Source organism: Drosophila arizonae, chromosome 5, assembly GCF_054131065.1.
Source record: "Drosophila arizonae isolate 15081-1271.41 chromosome 5, UAZ_ARI_1.0, whole genome shotgun sequence".
In the NCBI taxonomy this organism is placed as follows: domain Eukaryota; kingdom Metazoa; phylum Arthropoda; class Insecta; order Diptera; family Drosophilidae; genus Drosophila; species Drosophila arizonae.
In genome coordinates this window covers 10994298-11022041 of record NC_142925.1, presented here as the reverse complement: position 1 = coordinate 11022041, position 27744 = coordinate 10994298, and the positions used below count along the sequence as shown (strand labels likewise).

Sequence of the window (27744 nt, the reverse complement as noted above, 5' to 3'; positions counted from 1 at the left end):
GGCAAATAAAATGCAATTATGAAGCCTTAGCTCAGACAGCTCAAGTGTCGTTCAGAGTTAGCTAATGCTGTCTGAGTTGTATTGGGGTTTTTTGACTGTTATCAGAGCCGTGGGGTCCTACGTCAATAAGCAGACACATTGGCATTATTTGGCTTTATCGCTAGCCAATGCATTTATTTCCTATATGCCTCACTCTTATCAAGCCCAAGTCGAAGTCACTTTAATTTATTATCAACTGTATATAGTATATATAGTCGTTACTATATAATATGTGTATTATTTTAAATAGATAGCCCGGGTTCAAGTGCCAAAAATAGTCTCAAAAGTTTACATAAAAAAATTTCCAACTATTTGTTGTTTGTTTTTTGTTTGTTTTCCGTTTTCCCCACCTATTCAAATTGAATTTGAAATTCAAAATTCTGGTTACAGACATTGGCATAGTTCATAATGGGTCTTTTTTGCAATATTTGTCTCCGTAAGTAAGAAAAAATGTGACAGTAATTGTATTTTAGGGGTTGGGGAACAGAAGGGGGGAGACCTCACGTAGGCCCAATTGATAGCACGCAAACTCATCTCATTACATCTAAACTGCTTTCAACAAATGTAAGCTTAACTGCGATCTATTCGAAATGATTTGTTGTAATACCTATATCTTCTCTATATATTTATTCAGTATTTTATACTATATTTTTCTATGTGTTTCTCTAGATTCACTTTCCTTTACTTCCACCGTCTATGTGTCTCTCACTCTTATCCTTACACTCACTCTATCTCTGTCTCTTTCTAATTTTGCCTTGTTATAAAGCCCATAAAACTTTGAAGGTTTGCTTATTTCTTAGCAAATAGCATAAGTTTAAGGTTCGGCTCATGGTAAATGTATGTTAGATATGTATTCTGGCTCTAGCTTCTGTCAGCCTCGTTTATCCGTGCCATTTCAGGGCATTTTACGTTTGTCTATTCATACCTCATGTTTCATGTTTTGTGATTTAATATTTATGAGATCGTTAAAAAAAAGAAGCAACAAATATGCCAGTTTGTATGTCATTTTACATAAACAGAAAGGTCGCATGCAAGCCGGTTAGCCTTATTGGCATACAAAGTTGTAATTCGTTTAGAGTTTGTGTCTTGAATAGGCCTATTAACTGCAACGGCTTGCGTGTGCGTATGTGTGTGTGTGTGTGTGTGTATGTGTCTGTGTGGGGTGTCATCGATGTAGTTCAAGGTCAGCCAAATTAACCTTGTTGGAACTGTAGCAATGCTTAACGGACGTATCCCCCCAAAGTTTTCAGCGAAGTAACTGTATAAACAATAAATTGCATTGGAAAAACACTTACAGACCCGATTCTGGCTAAGCACATGAGTTGAGGCGAATATTTCCCACTTGGGCAAACACTTCTAAGCCATAAGTGAAGTCTACTCACTTTACTATTTCCTATTCAATATATATATTTCCAGTTCAACTGCAATGCAAATGCAACAAGTTTTTGTAAGTTTTTTTTTTCCATCATTATTTTTGTTTTTCCAGCTGACTCTGCGTGTGTTATGCCCACAGCAAATTTACATTTGGTTTTTCTTGTCATAGTTTTCTATGTTAAGTAAATGTGAAGATAAACAATTCTGGTGTAAATATATGTACGTGTGTTGCAACTGGCAAGAATAACAAGAATTGCAACAACAAGCGACCACATCTTAATGCAACCTTGCGCAATGGCGAGGGTTGTGTCAAGTTGGACACCAAACACCAGACACCACAACAACAGCAACTTCAACATCAACAGTAATAGCAACAACATTTTTGTTGTTATACATTCTTAAAATTGTTATGTTTCGCAAAGCGAGACGACAAATTGTTAGTCATTTACTCGTTTTTTGGGCATATAATGATTTGCGTGTATGTGGAAATCAAAGATATGTTTGTTGTCGTTGCACGTTTTGGCAGCGACAGCATAAAATGAAACGATACGAAACGAAAGACTTCAATGCAAGCAACAAACTTGTTTTTATCAGCCCGCACATAACACAAATAGCAAAAGCAGCACGCCAGCAGCGCAGCAGCAGCAGCGGCAGCGGCAGTAGCAGCAATAATCATGCATGACAACGCCATTCAATAGAGCTTTTTATCAATTGCATTTGCAAGGCGGCGTTTGCACTAAAAAGCTTTTACGCTGCACTCGCCGCTCTGAGCGCAAAGCTGAGTGAGCAGCGCAGCAGCTACTGAGCTGAGTGAGCGGCGAGCAGTGAGCAGTGAGCGCCGCGCACTGAAGCTTACTCTCGCTTTTGACGCCGACGATGTTGCGGCGTTGCGACGTCGCTGACCGTTTGCGTTTGTTACCTGTTTATCTGGTTTTTGTCGCAATTCAAGCTAAGCTTGAGCTTTTGCGACTGTGCGGCCGCTGCCTAAACATCTTTCGTTGTGCGCGCATTTCAAGTCTTCAGTTATTCAGCGGCTTTGCTGGCGTTCAAGTCGTTTCTCTTTCGACGTTGCCGGGTGCGTTAAACAATAAAAAAATTCATTTTAAGCCAAGAATCTTGACTGCATACCAAATACACTGTTAAAGCCGACTCGTGCACGCTTTTAGACGGTGTGCATTAGTATATATGTGAGTGTGTGTGCGAGTGTCCGTACGTGTGTTTGTCTTTGTGTTAATTTTACTATTTTGAAATGCCTGCGGTTGCCTGGCAAGCCAATATTGCGGCTGCTATTGCTGTGGTTGTGGCAGTTGTTGCTGTTGCTATTGCCTTTGCTGTTGTTGTTGTTGTTGTTTGCCCGTGTGTCTTTCACAAAATCGAAACAGGCAACAAGTGTACTTACACTTGCCCACTGTGCACGGTAGTCGCATTCCAGAGCGCTGCCGCAGTAAAAGTTGCAGACAGGCCACGATAATATGCCACATCGATACAGATTTAATACAAATACGAATACATACATATGTGTATAGATATACAAATATATATATTAATATATATATCGCTTAAGTTATCATGTCGCAAGACCTTGCCAGTAGGCCCAGCCAAATGAAACCGAATGAACATGCTTATTGGCTTTAAGAGCAGCGCAGGCAAAGCGGAAAATCATTAAGATACATGTGTAGCTATGTAACATACACAAACAGACACACACATACACACACGCATGCACACTCTTGCATCTTGTGTGTGTGTGTACGTGCATAGTTTTTATGATTACTTATGTGGAAAAAGTGAAATTTCGCTGTTGACGCCACGAAGAAGCAGCCACTCAAAACGAAATAAAAGCTAAACATCAAAATCAAAGTGAAGCGCGCACAAATATATAAATAAATAAATGCAAGACGCTGACCACATAACCAACAACCATTTATCCAAATATCCGTTTTATCAAAAAGAGAGCGGGTGAGCCAGACAGAGAAAGAAGGAGTGAGAGAAAGAGAGAGGGAGAGTGCGTGTCTGCTGTTTGCATTATTATCCGGCTAAGTAAAAGCCCTTTGGCACACGCAGCTCACAGCTTGCGTGCGCAACAAGTGCCGCTAAAGCTATTTATATACAAATATCCGTTTTATCCGACAGAGAGCGAAAGGCACGCTGCGGTGGGTGTTTGTGTGCCACTTCAGTTTATCCGGCTAAGTAAACGCCCTTTGCGTTAATTTGCAGACACCGTTAAAATGATTCATTTTATAAAAATTGCGTGCTCTGCGACAATTGTCGCGCTTTGTCTGTAATAGCTGCTATCTCAGTGTCTCTCTCTCTCCCGCTCGCTCTTTCTTGAATAACATGTTGCAGCAATAACAGAAAACTGACCTACTGCCAAGATGGAACGAACTGGCGTTGTCACTGAGACACGCCATTGTCTAGCTAAGCAACAACAAAAAGCAACAATTTTAAATCACTTTATTTTACACATATTATCAAATGCAACAAAAACAATAGTCGAGAGCCAAAAAATAAACTTTAAATATAACGAAAAATTGTCAACAGCTACGTCGCTCACTTTTTGGCCCGGCCAAAGTCACCGACAACAATAACAACAACCGACGGCTAAAGCAACTACATAAAATTGGGTCAGGGTAATTGTTTACACTAAGTAGCTACTGCTACTGCTAAAGCTGCTCTGTTGCTGTTGCTTTTGCTGTTTCTGTGTTTGTGCAACATTATAAACGCAGTGAAATTATGCGGCATCTCACGGCGGCTTTGGCTTGCAACTTGCTGTTGGCATTGAAAGCGCTCTCCGAGATTCTCAGCTGCCAGCCAGTAGCACTCTCAGTTGCCCACTCAGCACCTTCGTTTAGAAAGTAAGTTTCTATTGAAGTGGAGTGGAGTGGAGTGGATTGGCATGGAGTTCTGCTAAATAGCAAAAAAAAAAAAAAAACGCGATTTCACGTTAAACGCCCAACAGTTGTTAATTAGAAAAAAAAGCAACAAGCTGAACACAAACAATTACACTTGAAGTATACAAAACCAGCAGTAAATATGTTCAAGTGCCTAAAGCTGATTACATATGTCGCTGATAATTTAGCTACAGATATAGCCGATTAATGACAGATTTGGTCTGAAATATTTCGTTATATGTAGTATTGCCTAACTTAAGGCGTAGCTCTAGTGGACTACAAAAAAACTAGAATTGCATTAGATATTTAACGGAAGAATTAAGGGTCACAAACAAAAGCTAAGCGCTAAGAATTCCATTTGATGCAAAGCTCTCTTCGCTTTGCCAAAGGAGAGAAGCCTGTTCATTGTGCTGGCGGACAAAAGCAGAATGCTATATATAAACGGGGCTACTTGATTTCTAATTCATATAATTTTTCAAGCCACTTTCTGCTATTCATTAAAAGAATAATGATTGCGTTTATGTATGTAGATAGGCAACAGCTGGCTATTGCTGGCATTCATATCTTATTTACTTAGTTTGTCGCTATTAATACCGCTATATTGATAATTATATTACTTTAAGGTATATAGCATGCAGATATGTATATTCGTCTAACTGCTAGCAGTGCTCACCTCTTATTTCTCATTCTTATCATTCGATCGTTCTTATTAGTAGATTATTACTCGATTCTCTTGTTTATTAAAATAGTAAGCAATGCATATTACTTAATACAGGCAAAAGCTGAGTGTAAGTTACACTCCCTTGTGATTTTCTCCGATTTCCCATTTGTGATAAAGCAACAGCTGTTATTACCGCACGTCAGCGCACGGCAACTGCAACAGTAAGGCATTTCCATAAATGTATATATGTATATACATCTGTTTCCCAATTTTCATTAATATCAGCTTGAGCTATATAATATCAGCTGTTTATGACTGTTTGGACAATATTATTTCGCTGGCGATTTCTAATCGAAACGGCTAAAATAAACACAAATCATACTTGATATACGATCGTTTCTCTCACTGTAATTGGCATTCATTGAACTTGCCAAACGTAAAAAAAAGCAACGACAAATCAGAAAAAAGAAAAAAAAAAAATTGTGGGCAGAGCCATTTTGGCATTCAGTGGCCAAAACAATTTGTTACCTGATTTATGGCTCAATGGTCAATTGTTCATCGGCTGAATGTCGCCCGAAAAGCGCACAAAATAATAATAATTATATTAGTTAATTACTATTCAATACGCATGTCATGCGACAAAACCCATCTGAACGTGGTCCAAGCATTTGGCTCTCTGGCGTCAATAACTGTTTGGCGCAATTTATTCCTACCTGAGCCGATCATTTTCGATTGTTGCTGCTGCTGATGTTGTTTGTTGTAGTTGTGGCAGTAGTTGTTGTTGTTATTGTTATTATATCTAATAGCGGGACGACCTTCAGAGCACACTAAGCGCCGTTCAATACACAAGCCAATATCTGCTTTGTATGTGTAAGCGTGTGTGTGTGTGTGTGTGTTCGGGGCAAAGTACAAACTGTGGACAAGCTCTGCAAGCAGATTTTAATGATTCGCCAAATACCCATCAATAAATATGGTTACTGTTTATTGCTATCAGATTGATTAAATTTGAATGAAAGAGAGTCCTATCCTTTGGGATAGCTCTCTTAGAAGCAACCATAAAACAAGTGAACTCTCAGACATAATAGATTCTCTGTATTAGACTGCGAAAATACCCTGTAGTAGACTGAATCTAAGAGAATGTTTACATATATCAATATCAAAGCTTAGCTCGCTACAGGCCTCAAGATACCCTGTACCAAACTACTTAACTTACTCTCTCATTTCCTTCCTAACTTTTGTGCTACAAAATGCATTCAGTTCGCTTAGCCAACTCTCAAGTGCAGGGTATATCACATCCAAATACAAAAAGAGTGCAGCCAAGGCAAAAACAGTATTAACTTGTGGCTTAGTTGGTCAAGCATTTCCGTGACATGGTCAAGTGCTGTTTAACTGCAAATAAACACAGACACAAACTGGCCGACACGCAGATATGCGTTTTTCTCTCTCCAACTTCTACTTCTTCTTGTTGCAACGCGCAACAGAAACGTGCCCATAAGCCAAATGCCAATTGGCGTTGCTGTTGACCATAGAAACAGATATTGTTGCTATAAAAAAAAAATCCAGATATAGTCAGGTATCTGAGATGCGTTGCCAGCCTATATAGACGCCACCTTGACGCTGGCTTATAAGAACCTCAACTGCATTCCGCTCAGTGAAAAGATCTGTATTGCTAACAACTAGATAAGACGGCAAAAATTGACGCACTGACAATTAAAAAAGTTTTCGTTGTCGTCGTTGTCGTTGTCGTTGTTTGGATTTTCTATTGTTTCGTGCGGCGCTTGCAAATGGCTTGGTTAATAAATGTATTCATCAAAGTCAGATTTGTTTTTTAATATTTTATGATGCCTGCCTGTGCCTGCAATTGTCAATAATCAAGCGGTTTGAAAGCAAACAGGCAACGCTTTATAGAAATTATGGCCCAACAGCGACAGCAGCACCAGCAACATCAACAACAACAACAACAACTACAATAGGGGCAACCGCAATATTGAGGCCCTGGCCTCGGTCAAGGTGTTTGCCAAAATTAAAATTAAAAATTTTGTATTTTCATACACACTCTTTTAATATATGCGTATATGCCAAGACGAGCCTGGCTATTAAGATGCTCAGCGTATTGGCAACAGCATTTTAATACCCTGTTCTCGAAATGTGCAGAGAGAGTATGCTGTTGCTGTGTAGAGCAATAGTCTATAAGAGGAAAGCAAAAGAGTCGAGCGACCCTTGCTCTGCCTTTTCTTCTGCTTAGTATTCTCCCTACTGAATTACTCTTCTGCAGTGAGCATAAAATGAACCTTGAAATGCTCTCAAGAGCTGATCGATCCACTTTGAGTGTAATTTCGGCAGCTATAAAGGGCGCGCCTGAACAAGAGCCTGATCAGTCTCAGCCCTGACCTGGTGCAAGGCGGACGCAGTGAGGGGACTACGCTTTACTTCGTCTTTAATTTTTTTTGTATTTTGTATTTTATCGGCTGATGGTTATTTTTTTTTATATATGTTTATTTATTATTATTATTATTGTTATTTCTATTATTATTATTATTATTTTTTAATTTAAAACAATTCAATTTTGTATTAATTTAATGTATGCTTATATATACTTTATTTATTTATAAAAAAAATTTTTTTTTGTTTGTGTTTTTTATTAATTTAATTTACTTGATTTTAAATTATTAATCAAATATCATATATGTATATATATTTATATTAATATATATAATATCGAATAATATATATATATATATATATATATATATATATATATATATATATATATATATATATATATATATATATATATATATATATATATATATATATATATCTATATATATATATATATATATATATCTATATATATATTTTTTTTTTTTTTTTAATATATTAAAAATAAATCAAAGGCTTACGATTTTTTAGTACATATAATAGTTAAAATTTTATAGTATTGTTTATATTTGTAATTATAATGAGAACGATAATAAAATATCTGCAATATTCATAGCTATTATAATAATGAACAATGTAATGATCATTTATAATGGCATTTGTTAATGAAAATGATGCTGATCATGATAATTATTCTGAAATGACCATTAGTTTTTTTTTAATGATAAGTTCATCATTAACTTCATAATAATAATCATAATAAATATGTTTCCGTATATATGGCTATGCAGTTTAATATTTATAATTGTTTTCTAATAGTTTTCAACTGCTATTAGCAGTCAGAAACTGAAGAGCTATAAAAACTTTAGACGTATGTATATACGAGCGTTACTTCCCCAACTTTGTTTAATGTTAAGAAAATGACTGTTAAACATAATTCGAAGTCTGTAAAAGGTTTTATACTAGGTATTACATAGTTCAGCATTTGTAGAGCTCTACCTAGTTTTTGTAAATATGCGTTTATGCGTCTATACGCATGGCTATTAAGACGTTCAGCGTTTTGGCAAAAAACGATTTCTTTGTCTTTTGTTTAATTGTCTGACTGCTTCTGCTGGAGTTGAGGCTTACCCGGGCGGGCTCTATTCATGGACCCAATCATGTCGATGCCTATTGTCAACAACAAAAGCGAAAACAAAGTCGAACAACCCATTAAATAAGGTTTACGAAATCTTTAAAATAGCTCTAGAGAACTCTGAAAAACAATTGCTGACTTGACAACGTTCTGAAAAACAAAAACCAAAACTAAAAGATTATATAACACACGAAATGCCAAAGAGAGTATTCAAAAACGTTGTCTGATAAATTAACCAATGGAAAAATATAGAAAAAAATGTAAAGAAAAAACAAGTAAGAAAGCTCTAGTCGAGACTGCTCGACTACGAGATCCCCTGAACCCTTGGAGTGCTAGCTATTTCAATAATTTTTCGCGTCTTTCAGCTTACACAAGAAACATACACACATACACAAACACATACACACACAAGCACCCACGCATAAACACGCATGGGCTGCAGTGTGCGCTTACTATGAGAACTTAATTGTTTAATAACTTTTTTTGTGGACGTACGATCTTCATGAAACTTTCAGATTATGATTATAACATGAATATGCATGTAATTGCCAAAGCACAAGTCTCTAGTATTTGAAATACGCGTTTTACAAAGTGAGGGTGAGGGGGTGAATTTAGAGGTGGGGGGTAAATTTTAACAAAAACCGAAATTGTATAAATTGCATATAAGCATATATAAAAAGTTTGGAGACTCTAGCAATAAAGGTGTAGAAGATATAATTTTATAACTGGGTTTCGATAAGGTTTTTTATCGATAAAAAAGATCGGGATGAGTTATCGAATTTTAATGATAAACTCGATATCCGCGCTGTAATTACGAACATTTTACAAAAAATTTGAAGTCTCTAGCTCTTATATCTTCGGAAATCGACGCGTTCAAACATACGGACAGACGGACAGACGGACAGACGGACAGACAGACAGACGGACAGGGCCAAATCAACTCAGCTCGTCACCCTGATCAAGAATATATATACTTTGTGGGGTCTGCCACGCCTCCTTCTGCCTGTTACATACATTTCAACAAAACCATTATACCCTGATTTCCCATTTTCAATGGGTTCAGGGTATAAAAATCAGAAAACAGAAAACAAAAAAAAAAAAAAAAAAAAAAAAAAAAAAAAACTATACAACACAGCGGACAAGGCCAGTTTGCCCTGAAACGTGTCTGAGTTTGAGGTTCAGAGCTCGGCCCTCTCCGAACGAGTTAAACTTGACTGCTACACTTTAGACTTGAGCGTGGCTAATATATACACGGATCGTATGTAGAGAACCCAAGACATCTAAACAATAATTATCAACATCAGCGTCATCATCACGCTCATCATGATCATCATAATGATCATTTTATTTTTTATTATCAACAAAGTTCTGAAACTTTGCCCGGCAATCAACTTATGCATTCCTAGCTAGACTTTCATTAACAACTAGCCAAGTTAACGATGCTCGGCCTTAATTTAAAACCAGATTTGCATCTTTATCGCAGTTTATTATAATTATTTCTGTTCTGCTATTTATAGTTCTGCACCAGAAGGCGTTTCACACTTTGACATCCGCACAACGATCACAACATGAACGGACCCAAACACAAACTTTGTACCAAACTCTCCAGCACATATCTGCGCAAATGGTGTAAGTAGAGCATTCAAAAGTCGGATGTGGTTTGTAGATATAAGATATAAATGCAAATTGCAAGGTTTTAGTACATTTATTGCCTGGGAAAATCAATCAGCCGCAGTTAGCTTAATGAGGCCAACGTTGCCAGATTGCTAAAATGCGTTTATCATATATTTTAAACTATTGATAAAATAGCTGCAAGTGTAGGTGATTCTTGCTTACGCAAATCTCTTGCGTCTGCAATTTGGAATACTTCTCTGTTAAGTCACAATTCTTGGGTAGAAAATTCCATTTGTTTTAGTTGACTTTACTTACTTTACTTTACTTTGATACAAGTTTTTCCTAAACCAACTTTTTTCTCAAGTGGTTTATTAGCATTTAAATTCCATTAGTGCTAATCTAATATAATGTTAATTGCTTTCAACTCTAGAGAACTTCATGGAACCTTTTTGAGATTTTTCTGTGGTGTTTCAAAGTTTAGGGCTTTACCTGAATGGCTAAACACATTACTCAACCACATTATAAGTTATATAAAAGTGTTGGCTATTTCCGTCTTTAATTTAAATCAATTACAATTATACAGTCCGAGTCAGAGCAGCTCGTCACAGTTTTCTGACTGACAAAGCGAATGAATTAGACGCAGTTAATTAAGAGAGCAACGATTAAAAGATTTGTAACAGCTAAATAAGCTCTTGATTGAAAGTCAACTTGATAGTAAATTAAATTCCTAAGCAGCCAATCAGGCGGCTATGGATGTATAGCAGTCTGGCTAATAAGCTAATAAAATAGGCTAAGAGTTGCCAGATAATCGAAAATTTTAATTTATAGCCCGAACGATGGGGGTCCCTATGATTAATTAATATTTACTTGATCAATTTATATTTACTTGGTTGGGAAACTTCAGGGGAGGGGCTGTCCAGAGTGTTGCCAGGTAGCTGAAAATGATGCTCTAAGTATGAAAACTTTTCAGTGTCTGAAGGTACGAGTCCCTTGGCTAAATGTAGTTCATATAGGACTTTTGGAAGGTTTGAAATTTCCAGAGGTTTGCCATAATATTTAAAATTTGTGCAGAATCCGAATGAAAAAGCCCTTCAGATTTTATGGATTAAGATTATCACAAACAGTTCTTAAGAGAGCTGCCAGATTAGATTGGACTAAGACTGGGTTTAACCACCTTAACCAATACAAAAGAAAGTATAGCTAACAAATTTATCAATTTCCTGAAAATGCACCTGAAATATTTCCAAGTAGCTTGGGCCTCAATCGAATTGTATAAACCTTTGGTGCATAAAGGTTTTCAGTTACATTCCAGCAAGAGCTGGTATTGTATTACTGAATAGGTGTATTATTTCCGTACTGCATTGAAATCGAACTCAATTATTACCAACTGAATAGCTGGCTGGCTGTTTTGTTGACTGTTTCGCTATGACTGGTTTTACAGGTATTTCAATTTTGAATTCTAATTGATGGCAGATACCAGATATTATATATATATGTGTATATATATATGTATATACATGGAAGATGGCTATGCGGCGGCGCTTTCTTGACATTGTCAAGGTCTTTTACACATTGCGCATAGACAGACAGTTATTCAGACAGTCAGTCAGCCAAGTCGATGTTTACCTGGCGTCAACAACTTCACACATTCTTGATGAATCAGCCGAAAGAATTTGATTTTTGCGTTCTAAAGTTGTGTAAATAAATATAGATACACGCATACATACGTATATATGCATTCGATTTGTTTACACACAATAATACTCGAGTAGAGTTTCAATGGCGAGGATAATAAATAATTGCACTTCGCATTGCAAGCTGACGTGAGGGCTAACAAGTGGAGCTTACGGCTCAATAGCTGGCTATCATAACTGGTATAATAATCGGTTAGTTAGTTGGGCTTTAATAAATGCATTGATAAGTCGACTTTCTGGAAAAACAAGCCGACGTTCATAGAGGTTCATTAATTTATACAATTATTCAATCGGATGATTAATAGCTAATTGCAGCTTTGCTTCGTTCGTATAACTTGAATTAATTAACTGAGGAACGAACAATGCTATAAGGTCGCCAGATCAACTAGCCACAAACCAAACGAAATGTGCTAAAAATAACGGAACGAATGGATTTTCGACTCAGAGATGAGTCTATGAACTTTGCTTGGATTTACGATCTATCGATTATCGGTTTATTATATAAATATGGGCATCAACTTTTTAGCTAATCAATGTGAATTAACACACTAGACTCTGATATTTATTAATGAAATTGATTAGGTATTGGAGAAACCCATTGAAGGTGTTGATCAATGTAAAAAATATACATACTTCAAACTAAATTCGAGACATTTCTGAAAAGAGCCAAACATATCACTTCTTCTGGACAGCGGCGCGACACTGATTAACCTTGCCGATCCTAGCTTTGCTTGGTTTGCATTCGCAATTATGGATCGAGCCAAAGGGGCGAAGGTCAACAGCTATGCAACAGTTAAGTTTTACCATTCCAGCTGAATTACTATGAAAGAGTCTGCTAAGCGGAGTGACTGAAACGTCTAGAAAAGTTAGCCAAGGCAACACAATGCAACAAAACAAAATGAAATTAATAATTCGAACTCTGTTTTAAGCTGAATACAGCTTATCAGAAATCTGGTAAAGTTGAAAAGAAAGATCAAAGTATAGAGTCTCATGCGAGAAATAGAATTTTTTTTTTCTTCTTACGATTATTATCATATTTCAGATACATGTTATAAATGTCTTTAATTATACATTTCATATTCATTAGCTAATAAAATTCTTAAAATTACCCGGACAAAAATCCGGTTTTAAAATAAATTTAAATACATGAATCGTTTACTAAACAAAAGTTGAGATCTCAGCCCTATGTTTTAAAAGTAGTAAAATTTGTAGAGTCTTTGATCTTTCACCCAAAAGTTATAGTCATTGATTTTCAGCTAAATATACATACCTAGTTTAATAATTCCACTTTGTTTAACTAATTTGTTGAAATTGCTTGCTGTGAAGATTCACACCTCAGAAAAAGAAGATTAGCTCTCATTAAGGTAAACATTTATAGCAATAGAAAATGAGTCTGTGATCTATTCGCATATTGACTGGAATCCAAATAATATATAAAGTATATAATATATGTATATAATATAGGTATATCTAGATATTACTTCTATGATTCATCTGGTGTGTGCAACGCATCTGTAAGATTTGAACTCATATCATTTAACACAAATCAGGCGGCGACGCCTTTATTAGCTCTTTGGGTTCAGCTTGAAAGGTGAAAAATGAAGTACGTGCACTGGGTGCACAAAGCGAGCTGAGCTGAGATTTCCCCCAGATGAATCATTGCTCAGAGCATATGGCATAGAGGATAAGTCAAACGAATTATTATTAAATGAAATTTGTTTTCTCTTTCTCTTCTCTCTCTCTCTCTCTCTCTCTCTCTCTCTCTCTCTATCTTTCTCTGGTACTGCAGGGATTACTATTATAATCGCCGTCCTTTTACTAATTGGTGGAGTTTTGGTGGCCTGTGAATTTTCGGTGCTAATCAATGCGATCGTTGATCGCATGATTGCGCTGCGACCCGGCTCCAAGACCTTTGGCTGGTGGGCCAAGCCTCCCGTTGAGCCGCACATCAGCTTGTATGTGTACAACGTGACTAATGCGGATGATTTCCTAAGCAACGGCTCCAAGGCCATTGTCGATGAAGTGGGACCCTATGTTTACACGTAAGTTCAAGATCTCCCACTCCCTCTCTCTCTCTCTCTCTCTCCCACTTGAAATGTTAATGATTTGATTTTGCAATTTTGCAGCGAGACATGGGAAAAGGTGAACATTGTGGAGAATGACAATGGCACGCTGAGCTATAATCTGCGCAAGATCTACAAGTTCCGTGAAGATCTGTCGGCTGGTCCCGAAGACGATGTGGTCATTGTGCCCAATATACCCATGTTGAGTGCCACCTCACAGAGCAAACATGCCGCCAGGTAAGAGAGGAAATTTAATTCCCTATTGCCATGTCAGATCTAAGTGGAACATTTTGATCTATTTCAGATTCCTGCGCTTGGCCATGGCCAGCATCATGGATATATTGAAGATCAAGCCATTCGTGCAAGTCTCTGTGGGTCAGCTGCTCTGGGGCTACGAGGATCCTCTGCTCAAGCTGGCAAAGGATGTCGTGCCCAAGGAACAAAAGCTGCCCTACGAGGAGTTCGGCTTGCTCTATGGCAAGAACGGCACCTCATCGGATCGTGTCACTGTCTTCACGGGCACCGAGAACATCAAGCAATACGGCATCATTGACAAGTTCAATGGAAAAACACATTTGCCGCACTGGACAACGGACAATTGCAATCGTCTGGATGGCACCGATGGCTCCATCTTTCCGCCGCACATTACCAAGGATCGCATGCTCGAGGTATACGACAAGGATCTATGTCGTCTGCTGCCATTGGTCTTTGAGCGTGAGGTGGACACGCCCAACAATGTGCCCGCCTATCGTTTCACACCGCCCGAATGGGTATTCGCCGATGTGGAAAGCCATCCGGATAACATGTGCTATTGTCCAGCGGGCAAGCCCTCCTGCTCGCCCAACGGCCTCTTCAATGTGTCGCTGTGTCAATACGGTAAGCCTAGCCAACACCCTTAGATCTCGACATTTCTATAGCTGATCTCTCTCTCGCTCTCTCTCTTCTGTAGACTCGCCCATTATGTTGAGCTTCCCGCATTTCTACTTGGCCGACGACAGTCTGCGCACTCAGGTCGAGGGCATTTCGCCGCCCATGAAGGAGAGGCATCAGTTCTACTTCGATGTGCAGCCCGTAAGCATATAGAATTGGCGCTCTACTAGCTGATCTTGAATGTAACTATTTCTTCCTCTTCTTCAGACAACGGGCACCACTCTGCGTGTGAGCGCTCGCATCCAGATCAACTTGGCCGTCAGCCAGGTGTTCGACATCAAGCAGGTGGCCAATTTCCCGGATATTATTTTCCCCATTTTATGGTTTGAGGAGGGCATCGATTCGCTGCCCAACGAGGTCACGGACATGATGCGCTTCGCCGAGAATGTTCCGCCCAAAATTCGCGTCGTTCTCATCGTGAGCCTGTGCACCCTGGGCCTGGTGCTTCTGTTGCTCTCCACCTTCTGCTTGATTCGCAACTCGCACAGGCAGAGCACACTGCACTTGGAGGGCTCCAATTACCTGGCCACCGCCCAAGTGGACATGAACAAGAAGCAGAACAAGGAGAACCCTCCCAATGGCAGATATTGAAGAGGCCTCGCCTCGCGCTGAACTTCTTCAAAATATTTTTAGTCGGCGCGTTAGTCTTAAAATGGAATTTTCTTTTAGCTAGGGAACTCACAGGCAAAATCTCTCCGAGTGCGTTTAGTCTAGAACAAATGGAGCTGGGAAGACTTATGTGTATGTACTTATACTGTATATTGTATGTATGATAGGTCCTCGTTGTAAGTACTTATGTAATCGTTATAAAAAATTTCAAGTGTATTAGCTATATATATATATACGTATATGTATATATATGGTCTGTCAAGCAACGGTCGTGATCATTTTAAGTCTCAAAAACAAACCCAAATTCTATGTCATAAAAAAAATTGTACATGACCAAATGAAAGTCACAAAGAATATAAAACCAATTAACGAAACAAGATTCACAAAATCTATATATCAATATCTATACACATATATGTATATGTATTGATATTTACTAATGTTCTCTCAAGTTTCGTTCCTCATATAAATGTGCTTGATTAGACAAAAAACAAACAAAATTTGAATGGACTGGCAAAAATTCCGATGCGTTACAAACGAACTACAACAAAAATATAATATATCTAAAAATAATATAATATAATATAATATAAAATAATAATAATATATATATATATCTGTGTATGCATATATGTTGTATGTGTATATGTGTGTGTATCGTATCTATATCTGTATAATATATATGACTCTAATGTGTACAATAAATTACGCTATTATTTTAATTAGGCACTTAAAAAAACAAATACATACATAATGAATATTTCTTGCCTTTTGAGGAAGGTTTTGATGGGCTTGGAATTGAATTGGGATTCGATTTGGTTTAGGCTTTGCCATAAATCAGTTTGTTATTGTTCTAACGATGATATGTGACTACTTTATAATAGCTATTCTATTTAGATGTACAGCCAGCATCGAAATGCTTATTAATGTCTGTTTAAATAGGGGTTTTCAATTGCGTCCATTAGGGTTAAGAAACTTTGCCAAGGTGCCAGGCTATCAGCTTTGTAGTCCGATGAATCAATGATATATGGAATATATAAGTCATTGTTTATCTACAAATATCCCTCAATAAAATGGTGCTAATTTCGCTATTTAATTTAATATGGCAATTTAGTACAGATTATTCTACAATTCCATATCATCTAGAGCAGTTCTTATAGTTCGACTCAAAAACAGATTATAATTAGGTACAGCTGCACCGAATCATGGGCCTTGCAGCTAACTTATCAGAGCACAAATTAAAATTTATTAATTTGAAATTCATGCTGAGCAAACGCTATAAAACAAATCATGCTGAAATGAAAGTGAATAATAAACACAAAGCCAACGTGCTCAGTGGGGAAATTGAAATTTCCATTGAATTGAACTGATTCTCAATTAAATTTCATTTAAATTATACAGGGAGCTTAACGCTACAAAGAAAATCCCAATGGACTACAATCTTAAAATAATATACAAAATATATTTACTGAAATCTTAAACAAAAAATATATAAAATTAAAAACAAAAAAATTGATAGTGATATATAAAAAGATAGAGAAAATATTCGAAAAATTATATTCAACATATTTAAAAAATTAATAGAAAATATCAATATATATTTTAACAATTTAAATTTGCGAATTTTACAGTTAGTATAACATATATATTTTATTTTTATTTTTTTTTTCAATAAGTCAATCAAATTCACTCATGCAGCACAAAGTCTCTATCATATTCACTAAATTTCAATTTCCAGGGTATATTCTAACTGTCAGCTCTACTTGTTTGCCACAGTCCAAATTTAATTGGTAATAAATTGGAAGATTTATGTCAGGTTAACATATTTTGTCACTTGTGAGGTGCAAGACTCTTAAGTAACCGAGGTGCCTGTCCGCTCATTAGTCGAGATGTATTTCACACGGCATACCGGATCTCTATTGGCGAATCAAATCGGACAGACGAAGCAGCTAAAATGTATGCGAATGCGAATGCAAAGGCGAGCGCAGAGTGTCATCGCAATTAGAGTTCACTGCGATAGGCCAGACATGATGCCCGAGGGCAAGTGCGATCCACTGTTCGCGAGAGCTGATAAAATTGGTCTGGCGATTGGTCTGTCTGTCACTGATAAGACAGCACCTCGGCTCATTCACTCATTCAGCTGTTTGCTCGCAATGGGAGCGAAGCTGATGCCGCCTCTGATTTGAAGCATCTGCTGATCACATCAGCAGATCTCGGTTATCAGCCATTGGCAATGGCAAACACAAATCTTGAATCTTGCTGAAAATATGCATTTTGGAACGCCCCCTGGCCAGGTGCACTGACTGAACGGCTGACCGGCTGACTGGCCGCAGATGGCTGCAGATGCCAATTGGGAGCAGTTCCATAAAACATTAATCTAAACGAACATAAATTTAAATTACGATTTGCGTAAATTCGATCTTTCTCGGGTCACAAGTTGAGGGCTTATCTCCTGCAATTGCGACAACAGCCGCCAGCAGAGCGTGTTTGGCCTTTGCCAACTGATAGCCTCGCTGCTATAGTGATACCCTGTAGCCGGCTGAGCTCTAATGATTGGTTTAATGTAGGAAAATTAGAATCGTTTAGCATAAATCTATAGAAACTAAAAGCAATTAGAAAGTGATTTCGTTCTATACGTAGTTGAAGCTAAATGAAATTAAATTTGATAGCAAATCTGTTTATGAATCCCTAGGATGTTTGTTGCAGCACTATTATATATATAATATTATCAGTTATACATATACATATATATACTTATACTTATTAAAGTTTAAAGCTGTGGTATACAAACTCTTATATACCTTAGACCTGTATTATTTATACTTTTATATATCTTACTTATCCTAAGCAAACTTCTTATAATACCTATATATATATATAGAGTAGGAGCGTATCTTAAAATAATATTCAGGATGCAATTAAAGTCCTCAAGGCTTTATTGTAGACTTATACAATCCTCTAAAACACAAATTGTATTCTTTTTAAGCTTTCTCAATTTCTAGATCATTTAAGTAACTTATTTCGGTTCCCAATCTAAATATTCTGCTTAAACTTAAATAATGTCAATGCTACATTAATAATTAAAGATCTCAAATTTTTGACTTCCATATAAGCCAGGCCTAAAGCGTAATCCTGCCTATACAACGACTATGCACACTCGATATACTCAAATGGAACCATCAGTCCATAAGTTCTGCCATAGATTCTTTTCCAAAACTTAGCTCTACAAAAATTCTACTAACATAGGGTATCTGCGTAGTCCAGCGAATCTCTCAAATTTTCTTCACTTTTACTTGATTTGCTTTTATTTGTAATCATATTTTTAGTTTAGTTGCGTTTCGTTTCGTTTTCAAACAGGCCTAAGATGAGGAAGGGACCCCGCGATAAGACTGATTCTGTAAAGCAACAGAAAAAAAATACAAATTTGTATTTAAAATTCAATGGAGACTCGAAACGGCGTTTAGTTGTTGAAATCAAACGAATCGCGTGATTTGAAGAGCGCAGACGCACAACATTCCAATCCCACAGCTCCACCAGCTTCAGTCTCCCGTCCCAGTGGAGGCAGTGCATCATCGTCAGCCATGGGCCCAACTTGTTTCTGGCTGAAAATTGTGGCAATTGCATTGTTCGGCCTGTTGAATATCTATTTGTTTGTGATCTCGTGCGGCGTCAACTATCAGTATGCCATGGCCCAGGAGCAGGTGCGTTTCCGGGAAGAGATGCCCACCATGGACAGCTGGGTGAACTCGCCGTTTGGCAAGCTGAAGAGCTACCTGTTCAATGTGACCAATGGACCAGAGTTTCTGAGTGGACGCGATGCCAGGATCAAGCTGCAACAGATCGGCCCGATTGTCTATAAGATCGTCGGCTACAACGACATCCTCAATCGCACCGCGAGCAGTGTGACCTATCGCAAGCATCGCTATCGCCACATTGAGTTCGTGCCCGAGGAGAGCGTCTCGCCGGACATCCTCAACAAGACGATTGTGCAGTTCAATAGCTTCCTGCTGGGCGCCGCTGCCAAGTACTGCCAGATACCCTTCACCTCGATGGGCTTCAATGCGCTGACCCTGGGCGAGCAGGTGTTTATGACCGGCAGCATCTACTATTTCCTGTGGGAGTTCACTCGTCCCGCGCTGGAACTTTTTGGCAAAATGTTGCCGCTGGCCACCAACTGTGGCACGCTCTACAATGTGAGTGGTTTGATTGAGTATTCCTAGTATCTAGCTCACACCTCATCCTTTGGCAGGCTCTCAAAGAGAAGGAGGAGATCTACACGGTGAACATTGGCACTGAGGTGGGCATGGAGAACTTCTTCCGCATACAGAATCTCAATGGCGAGCTGCGCATCCAGGAGCGTGTGAAGGACAATCCCCGAAATCTGGGCGACAGCTGTCCCATCAATGTGGCGGACACATTGGACAACTCCCTCTATCCGCTCTTCCTGGAACGGAATTCATCGCTTAGCATCTTAGCCACGGAGTCGTGCCGTGTGCTACCCCTGCGCTATCAGCGAGATCAGGAGCACGATGGCATGAACTCGTATCGCTTTACGCTGCTCCAGGCCAACGAGACGGCGCCCAAGTGCATGGATAGCACCTACGGCGTGAAGCTGCCGCGCGGCATGTTCGATGTGTCCAAGTGTGTGATAAGTAAGTGCTGGATGAGTCACCTAGAGGCACTCGCAGAGGCTCATGTCTCAATCATCTCTCTCTCTCTCTCTCTCTCTGTATCCTGCATAGATGATGCTCCCTCCGCCTTCTCCATGCCACATTTCTATGGCTCCAGCTACGATTGGCGCCAGCACTTCGAGGGCCTCAGTCCCAATGCCGATGAGCATGAGCCCTTCATACTGCTGGAGCCCAACACGGGCATACCCATCAATGAGAAGTATCGCTTCCAGTCCAACACCCCGCTGCCGGACTTCAGCAGCTACAGCCGCAAGCTGACCAGGCTGAGCAACATGATTGTGCCCGTCTTCTGGTACGAGTTCGTAAGTGTTCTGCTAGCTGTTAGTGTCTCAGTCCAGGCATTGCTTTAACTCTCTACTCTATACTCTATCCAGGACATGGATCACCTACCAGCTCATGTGCTCTACATAATACGCTTCAATGTCCACTGGCTGCCGCATCTGCAGCCCTATCTGATGGCCTTGCAGCTGCTCTGCGCGCTGTGGTGCGTGCTCAGCTTGGCCAGGCGCTGCAGCAGGAGTCGCAGCTACGGCGAACTCTACCGCAAGCTGTGCGGCGCACCCGTTGTGCAGCTGGAGACGATATTGAATCCGAGGCCGCAGCATGAGCCCAAGCTGACCACTGAGCTGGCTCTCAAATAGCCGCATTCGCACATATTTGTATCTTATAGATACGCCTCAGTTTGCCAGAGCTTTAGTTTCTGTTTAGTTGTATTTAGATTTAAGCAACGCGCATCACACCTCCGCATGGCCTGCGCTTATCAGCGGCGCCAATTAACAGAATAACAATAACAATGATAATGCTAATGATAATGCTGACATGCGTAATTGCACAACATGAATTCGCCCCTCATTTCACCTTTTGTGTCAAATCGCGGCGGATTGACATGGCCAGAGGGAAGCGATGCCCTCAAGGCCCTGGGGTTTGTTATGACTTGGCTTTGAGCGCGTCGCAGTTTGCTTGATTCCTAGGCTCAGTCATGATTACAGTGAAGTCATAGACACGCACACACCTGCGCACACCTGCACCTGGCCATGCTTGGCAATGAAAACCTGCGCACGTATCACACTTAAGATCTGTCCCCAGATTTATTTACCTTTATTGAAGCTCTGTCTGCTGCTGCTGCTGCTGCTACTTTGCTGCGTCAGGTTTTTTGTTTATCTCTGTTTTGTGTCTCTCTTTCTGTTTTCGGTTTTTCTGTTTGTTTTCTGTTTTGGCTTGCCTTCCTGAACCTGAACTTTTGCACATGCTGCCACTGGCTGGGCTTTCAAGGCAAGCAGCCCTTGCTTGCCCGTTTCCCCAGCACCCGCCCCTACAACGCCTACTTTTGATTGGGACGCTGTCATCGTTGCCATGAGCTCGACTGTTTACCTTTCCTCTGGCCTGGGTACTTTCCATTTGCATAAGCTAAAACCGATCATGACAGCTGTAACACCCATGTGGCAATTGGTCAACGATTCACAAACACACACACATATTCACAGCTCTGTCTGTGTGTGTGTGTGTGGGTGTTTGTAATGCAAGTGTTGAGAAACGTGAGCAGAATATTGTCAAAACAATATTTCTTTATATGCATTATGTTTTCTCAAAGAATGTGAGGCGTCGATTTCTGATCAGAAAAATGCTTCCAATTGGAGAAATGTGAATTTCGATCTGCTTTGTATGGAAATTTTTGCTCATAATAGAATGTAAAAGATCTTGAAAGATCATATATGGATATATTGTAAAAATGAAAGAAAAGGCAAAAAAATATATATGTACATATATCTATGTAATTTATATATAATTATATATTTCACAAATAGGCAAAAATTGTGTCATGATGTCAAAGAGAGCTAGAAAGATCAGGAAATCTTGGTATATATGACTTACTTTTATTACAAAAATACGTCTATTTTACATATAAATATACAGATGTACGTATACGTATATCTAGAAAGATCAGATCCGAGATCACTTGTTCATTTTGACGAATTGGTATACCGACAAGTACTTTAGAGAGAGCTTTTTAGCAAACCAGAAGCGTTTTGTCTACTCCAATTAAGATTTGTTAAAAAGAAAGGTTATATAAGAGATATTAAAAGATTTTAATGGAGAGAATCATTTAGATTATAATATAATGTAAGTTATTATGTTTGGGAGGAACATTTTTTTGCGCTTTATAAATTTGTAGACCTCTGGCCAAAATAAGATATATAAAGTACTCCTTGCTTTATATAAATTTCTACATGTCATATAAACACTTTTAGAGATCAGTAAATTTTTAATTTTTGTTTAATTTCAACATTTTCCTAGAAGTATGCGATTTCCGTATAAATTATGCTCTATGTACATATATACATACATATATATTGTAGCCTGAGGGCACTTAACTGCTGGCAGTTAAATCTGTCCCAACATTTGTGGACCGCCCTAGAGATGATTTTGTAAGTCGCCAGACGAGACACACAAAATGAAATGAAAGATTGTTAAATTTAATGATAATGTGATAAATCAGCTGAACTTTGCATAATTGCACACTAATTAACATAAAAGTTATATCACAGTGATTTATTGGCTTTCATTAGAGACAGCGGGCTAAAAAGCCACGAGCCTTAAGTAGATAAGTAGAACTGACCCATTGAACTGTACGGTAAGCAGACAAGACAATCGAGATACTCGTGCTAGAAGCTCAAGTCATTCCCATTAAAAAGTGAGTATACAAAAAACAGAAATAAAAAAAATAATAATAAAGTCTAGCTCTAGAATTATAAATATATGTATATGAATTTAATGGCTCATTATTGTAGACCCCAAGTTGACAGAATTTAAAAATAAAAAAGAATTATTTACAAAAAAAAAATATATATAACAACAATTATCAGCTCTCATTTGACTGTGGAAAAGTCTACCATGCAACAAATTGAACAGAAACTGAGCGCAAGACATCGCCTCGTTTATGGCGGTAAATCCCAATTCGATTTGCCGCAAAAATAAAAACAAAGATACAAAATCGAGACCAGTTGAGCTTTCGAAATCTGGCTGGGCCTAGAGAGAGACACAAACAAAACACACACACACACACACGCACACATGCGCACACATACTTCGATTAAATGCTGCAGATAATGTAAATGAAATGGGGGAAATGCATAAAAGTGATTACAACATAATAAACATGATCGTAAAAGATCAACAGCAACAACACCTTTGAGTTTTTCACGTAAGTACTTTGCATGTTTTTCCTATGAATTTCGTCTCGGCGCGCGGGGCGAAACGTGCAAAGCACTAACAAGCTAAACAAACAGCTGTGACAGCGGCAAAGTGCGGCGAGGTGGCGAGTTGGTGAGTTGGTGAAGAGACGAGAGGGGGCGAGGCCACATTTACATTTAAGACGTCAGCGTCGGCGTCAAGTCCAGAAAAGAAGAAAAAAAAAAACAAAAACTATGTAAAGCTTGCGTACATCCCAAGTACGCGGCGAATTGCTTGGCTTAAAATTCGGGTGAAAACTAAAAATCCGGTTCAATTTGGCTGCACGAAAGACCTTTGACTGGTGGGGCTGCCGCCCAGGCCGACGCCGACGGCAGCGCCACCGTTCGTCGAGTGGCCAAGCGAATGTGCGAAAGCTTTTGGCCGTGCCAACCGAGCTCCTTACTATAAAAGTCGGCTAAACAGGCTAACAGCTTGGCAATCAAAGCTGTGCTGTCGTACGCAACAGACACAAGAGAAAATCCACCAACAGCTCGCAGTTCGGCAGCAACAACAACAAAACGGTAAGCAAACATTATTTGACAAAGAGAGAAAGAGCGCGAGTGAGCGAACGAGCGATCGAGAGAGTAACTGAGTGGGCGAGCGATGCAGGCTACGCGTGCGCTATGCTGTTTTGTGCTTTGGCAACTGTAAATTGCTATTGATTGGCAGCACTTGCGTGCACAAAACGACAGTACAAAAGTAGCAGCGAAAAAAAAAACAAGACGAAAAGCGAATATAATCCGTTTTGAATAGCAGCTAAAAAAAAAGACGTTGAGGGTGAGAGAGGGAAGCAGCGGCGAGCGACGCAGGCATTGCAGCTGTCCATTCGGTATCGATGCCTGGTCTATTGCGTAAACAGATTGGCAACACTTGCGAACAACGGTACAAAAGTGGTTTTAGCTAAATGAAAAAAAAAAAAAAAAAAAGAGGGCGAACAGCGAACTTAATCCACTTTATAAAAGAGCTTGAAGTGACGTGGTACGAAAATTGTGAAATCTTTTGTTATTACTAAAACTAAATCATTAATTAGTATGCATGTGCCATATATATGCCAAGAGGCATTAATAATGCATGAAACGAACTAGCCCAGAAATGAATCGAACGATTCATTCTCAAAACTCTGGCGTGTTGCTAGCCCCTTTTACAGAGCAGACCAGATGACGCCTCAGATTATTTATTTAGGACAAATAATATTGCCACAAATAGTATTTGAATGGCTGTTTATATATTTGTTTTGCAATTACTCACATTTTAACGGGGACGTTTTCTTCCTCCATCTCTCTCTCTCTCTCTGTTCTACAGCTCTTGAGACAAGATGAAGGCATCACTGGTCATATTGCTGTTGGGCGTGTTTGCCGCCCTCGCCCTGGCTAGACCCGAGAAGAAATACACAAACAAATTCGACAATGTCAATGTGGACGAAGTGCTGAGCAATAATCGCATCTTAAACGCCTACATCAAGTGCCTGATGGAGAATGGACCATGCACGGCCGAGGGACGCGAGCTGAAGAAACTGCTGCCCGATGCCCTCGAGTCGGAGTGCTCCAAGTGTACCGATGTGCAGCGTCGCAATTCCAACAAGGTGATCAATTATCTGCGAACTAACAAGCCCAGGGAATGGACCATGCTCCTCGACAAGTACGACTCAAAGGGCATCTACAGGGCCAAGTACGAGAAGCACACTAAGAACAATTAAAAATAACAAACAACAAAAAAAACAAAGGAACATCAAAACAAATCAATTTGTATTGTCATCTAAACACATACTCGTTATTTAAACTATATAATAACCAGATATTAAGATACAAAAAAAAATGATAAAACTTTAAATGATCTGAGTGGTTTTTGTTTTGTTTTTTTTTTTTTTATGTTTTGCTCATACCTAAACACTTGCAATGCAAATTTTATTCCAAAATTCATCTAAAATGTGATTAGGCAAACTTCCGGAAACTATATCTGATACAATGGGGCTTTCCACGATTTCTAAGAGTCTGAGTTAGGAAGCCAACTGCTATTTAGATTCATTAATTAGATCAATGGCCCTGAAATGATTGGCCACATTGATCGTCCAGTCTGATTGCTGTCCGGCTGTAAACTCTTTTTTAAAGCGATAATTACAAATGAAGACTCGATCCTGATATTCCGGCATTGTGCTACAAGTAGATCAAGAAAGTCCGAGCTTATAGAAACAGAGAGAGATCTAGTTGTTAACCCTTTCGCTCACCCCATATTCCAGGGTATCTCCTCGCCTCGTTCACGCATTTCGGTCAGGCCACGCATCACATGGAACACCATTGTGATCTCGACCCAACGCTTTTGCAGCTTATCGTTCGCATCATCGAACATGATGCCGATTTGATAGGGAAACGACAAATAGATGTCGCTCTCGTGGATCTCCAGTTGTTTGCGCTGCGTCATGGACAGTTTCTGCACGACGGGCTTCAGTTCGGCTATGGCCTCGGGTGTCACTAGATCTTTTAGCTGGCTCAGATCTCCGCCCACCAACTTGCTAGACACGACCTATAATTAGTTCACAGTAGTATTGCACTTATGAATAAATTTGCTGCGTAATTGAAGCAACAATTTGGGAGTTCACCTGCAGCGCCTGTTTTGCGCCGTATACAAAGTCCTTGATTTGAAATTCACTATCAAAATATGGACGTATGATGAACTGTACGGTTATCCAATTTTTGATTGTATTCAGTGCCGATGGCCATATTATCTCCGGAAAGTCCATCAACCTGGGCAACTGATTGCGACTTGTTTGATTTTTGTTTTGTTCGGGTGCATGCGGCAGCGTTGCCAGTTGCCGCAAGCTCCCTCTACCAGTCTTCGCCATTGTCAGACATCGCCTTAAAGTGTGTTGCATATTTAACTAACTCTTTAAAACAACAATTATTAATTAATATTGTGATTGAACTTTATCTGCCGTATAATCAGCTGTTTGACCAGGGATGGTTAACATAAAATTTCATATAACATTTGGCTGTTATGCAACATTACACTGTTAATCGCCCATTGTGATTGGTGCGTGATATAGCAGTCAGCATTTTGTTGTGGTAAATGCTCAAAAATGGCAGTCACTTCCGTCTGTCAAATTTTTCTTTCTTTCCCAGCCACGACGAGCAAGGGTCGACATGAGGTATTGACGAATTTCAGCAGTTTCTGTGTTTTGTGTACGAAAATGTGTGAAAAGTGTGCAAAAACTTGTGGATTACATGTGGCATGCAACATGTTATGAGTGCAGTTGCCCAGGGTTATCCAAAAATGTGTAAATTGAACCGAAACCACGTTCATGCACACATGCTCACATATACACACACACACACGCATGCAAAATCATAGCATGCTGTTTTAGCTAATTTTCTTCGGTGTTCTCTGCTTGCAGTTCTCTAAAGCTCCAGAAGAGGCTCGCAGCCTCAGTGCTGCGTTGCGGCAAGAAGAAGGTTTGGTTGGATCCCAATGAAATTAATGAGATCGCCAACACAAACTCGCGTAAGTATACCAAATGCAGGAAATGTGCGAATAAGAGTATACTAAATGGAGATTTTTTGTCTTGCAGGTCAGAACATACGCAAACTGATCAAGGATGGTCTGATCATCAAGAAGCCCGTCGTGGTCCATTCCCGCTACCGTGTGCGCAAGAACACCGAGGCGCGTCGCAAGGGTCGTCACTGCGGCTTTGGTAAGCGCAAGGGTACAGCAAATGCTCGTATGCCCACTAAGCTGCTGTGGATGCAGCGTCAACGTGTGCTGCGTCGCTTGCTGAAGAAGTACCGCGACAGCAAGAAGATCGATCGCCATCTGTACCACGATCTGTACATGAAGTGCAAGGGTAATGTGTTCAAGAACAAGCGCGTCCTCATGGAATACATTCACAAGAAGAAGGCCGAGAAGCAGCGCAGCAAGATGCTCGCTGACCAGGCTGAGGCCCGTCGTCAAAAGGTGCGCGAAGCACGCAAGCGACGTGAGGAGCGTATTGCTACAAAGAAACAGGAGCTGATCGCCCTGCATGCTAAGGAGGATGAGATTGCTGCGAAGGCGGCCACTGCGGGTCATTAAGTCGGCGGCAATTCATAATTAGTAATTGTTTTTCAAGTGAAATAAAAATTGTCATTTTAGTTTGGCCGAAATGATTTTGTACAAACGTGGAAATCGCATTCTTATAATTTTTAAACATCTAATACGAGGAATTGACTGCAAGCAACAGCTGTGCCAGCGTATTTCGATGTATTTTGTAAAGTTCAAAATGGTTTTGAGCTTGGCCAAAACAAACACCTGATACCTGATACGCAAACCAATAAGAAATTTCAGTTCAAATTAATGCGCTTTTATCAGAATTGTGAACGATACATCGCGTGAGGGTCTTATATGACTATCGATACCATGCTTGCCTGAACTACTCGATACTATATCGTTTTCTTTTCAGTTTT

The 27744-nt window shown here is 39.3% G+C and overlaps 5 protein-coding genes across 8 annotated transcripts; 4 read left to right on the top strand and 1 right to left on the bottom strand.

The window, feature by feature from the left end:
* The first annotated feature begins 306 nt into the window (after positions 1–306).
* Positions 307–16149, top strand: emp (epithelial membrane protein). 3 transcript variants are annotated; one of them, XM_018009126.2, is made up of 7 exons: positions 2331–2488; positions 9997–10108; positions 13577–13829; positions 13914–14087; positions 14155–14726; positions 14800–14921; positions 14988–16149. In XM_018009126.2, the coding sequence occupies exons 2-7, from the start codon at positions 10048–10050 to the stop codon at positions 15369–15371; spliced, it is 1566 nt and encodes a 521-aa protein (XP_017864615.2). In that variant the 5' UTR covers positions 2331–2488; positions 9997–10047; the 3' UTR covers positions 15372–16149. The 3 variants fall into 3 exon arrangements, with proteins under 3 accessions (XP_089326545.1, XP_017864615.2, XP_089326544.1); XM_089470418.1 differs by having other exon boundaries at positions 2441–2600; XM_089470419.1 differs by lacking the exons at positions 2331–2488; positions 9997–10108 and adding an exon at positions 307–475.
* Positions 16150–18774: 2625 nt separating this feature from the next.
* LOC149268479 (scavenger receptor class B member 1) lies at positions 18775–20892 on the top strand. The gene is made up of 4 exons (XM_089470420.1): positions 18775–19582; positions 19639–20041; positions 20132–20382; positions 20455–20892. The coding sequence occupies exons 1-4, from the start codon at positions 18971–18973 to the stop codon at positions 20719–20721; spliced, it is 1533 nt and encodes a 510-aa protein (XP_089326546.1). The 5' UTR covers positions 18775–18970; the 3' UTR covers positions 20722–20892.
* A 2779-nt stretch (positions 20893–23671) lies between these two features.
* On the top strand, positions 23672–25141 carry Phk-3 (Pherokine 3). Of its 2 annotated transcripts, none has more exons than XM_018009615.2 (2): positions 23672–23832; positions 24614–25141. In XM_018009615.2, exon 2 carries the CDS (start codon positions 24627–24629, stop codon positions 25005–25007), a length of 381 nt encoding a protein of 126 aa, XP_017865104.1. In that variant the 5' UTR covers positions 23672–23832; positions 24614–24626; the 3' UTR covers positions 25008–25141. The 2 variants fall into 2 exon arrangements, with proteins under 2 accessions (XP_017865104.1, XP_089326550.1); XM_089470424.1 differs by lacking the exon at positions 23672–23832 and adding an exon at positions 23885–24289.
* On the bottom strand, positions 25040–26281 carry LOC108615248 (m-AAA protease-interacting protein 1, mitochondrial). The gene is made up of 3 exons (XM_018009606.2): positions 25908–26281; positions 25536–25831; positions 25040–25464 (listed from the first exon to the last, which is right to left on the bottom strand). The coding sequence occupies exons 1-3, from the start codon at positions 26178–26180 to the stop codon at positions 25323–25325; spliced, it is 711 nt and encodes a 236-aa protein (XP_017865095.1). The 5' UTR covers positions 26181–26281; the 3' UTR covers positions 25040–25322.
* A 22-nt stretch (positions 26282–26303) lies between these two features.
* RpL19 (ribosomal protein L19) lies at positions 26304–27466 on the top strand. Its single transcript, XM_018009609.2, has 3 exons — positions 26304–26453; positions 26700–26806; positions 26874–27466. The coding sequence occupies exons 1-3, from the start codon at positions 26449–26451 to the stop codon at positions 27371–27373; spliced, it is 612 nt and encodes a 203-aa protein (XP_017865098.1). The 5' UTR covers positions 26304–26448; the 3' UTR covers positions 27374–27466.
* The last annotated feature ends 278 nt before the right edge of the window (positions 27467–27744 follow it).

Bases quoted from the DNA above. Each gene is read 5' to 3' on its own strand.
- emp (XM_018009126.2), top strand. From the start codon at position 10,048: ATGAACGGACCCAAACACAAACTTTGTACCAAACTCTCCAGCACATAT. The intron at 10,109-13,576 runs GTAAGTAGAGCA...CTGGTACTGCAG, and splicing joins CACATATCTGCGCAAATGGT to GGATTACTATTATAATCGCC. The intron at 14,922-14,987 runs GTAAGCATATAG...CCTCTTCTTCAG, and splicing joins TCTACTTCGATGTGCAGCCC to ACAACGGGCACCACTCTGCG.
- LOC149268479 (XM_089470420.1), top strand. From the start codon at position 18,971: ATGGGCCCAACTTGTTTCTGGCTGAAAATTGTGGCAATTGCATTGTTC. The intron at 19,583-19,638 runs GTGAGTGGTTTG...ATCCTTTGGCAG, and splicing joins ACTGTGGCACGCTCTACAAT to GCTCTCAAAGAGAAGGAGGA. The intron at 20,383-20,454 runs GTAAGTGTTCTG...TACTCTATCCAG, and splicing joins CCGTCTTCTGGTACGAGTTC to GACATGGATCACCTACCAGC.
- Phk-3 (XM_018009615.2), top strand. From the start codon at position 24,627: ATGAAGGCATCACTGGTCATATTGCTGTTGGGCGTGTTTGCCGCCCTC.
- LOC108615248 (XM_018009606.2), bottom strand. From the start codon at position 26,180: ATGCAACACACTTTAAGGCGATGTCTGACAATGGCGAAGACTGGTAGA. The intron at 25,832-25,907 runs GTGAACTCCCAA...AACTAATTATAG, and splicing joins GCGCAAAACAGGCGCTGCAG to GTCGTGTCTAGCAAGTTGGT. The intron at 25,465-25,535 runs GTGAGCGAAAGG...ATCTACTTGTAG, and splicing joins GAGATACCCTGGAATATGGG to CACAATGCCGGAATATCAGG.
- RpL19 (XM_018009609.2), top strand. The intron at 26,807-26,873 runs GTAAGTATACCA...TTTGTCTTGCAG, and splicing joins GATCGCCAACACAAACTCGC to GTCAGAACATACGCAAACTG.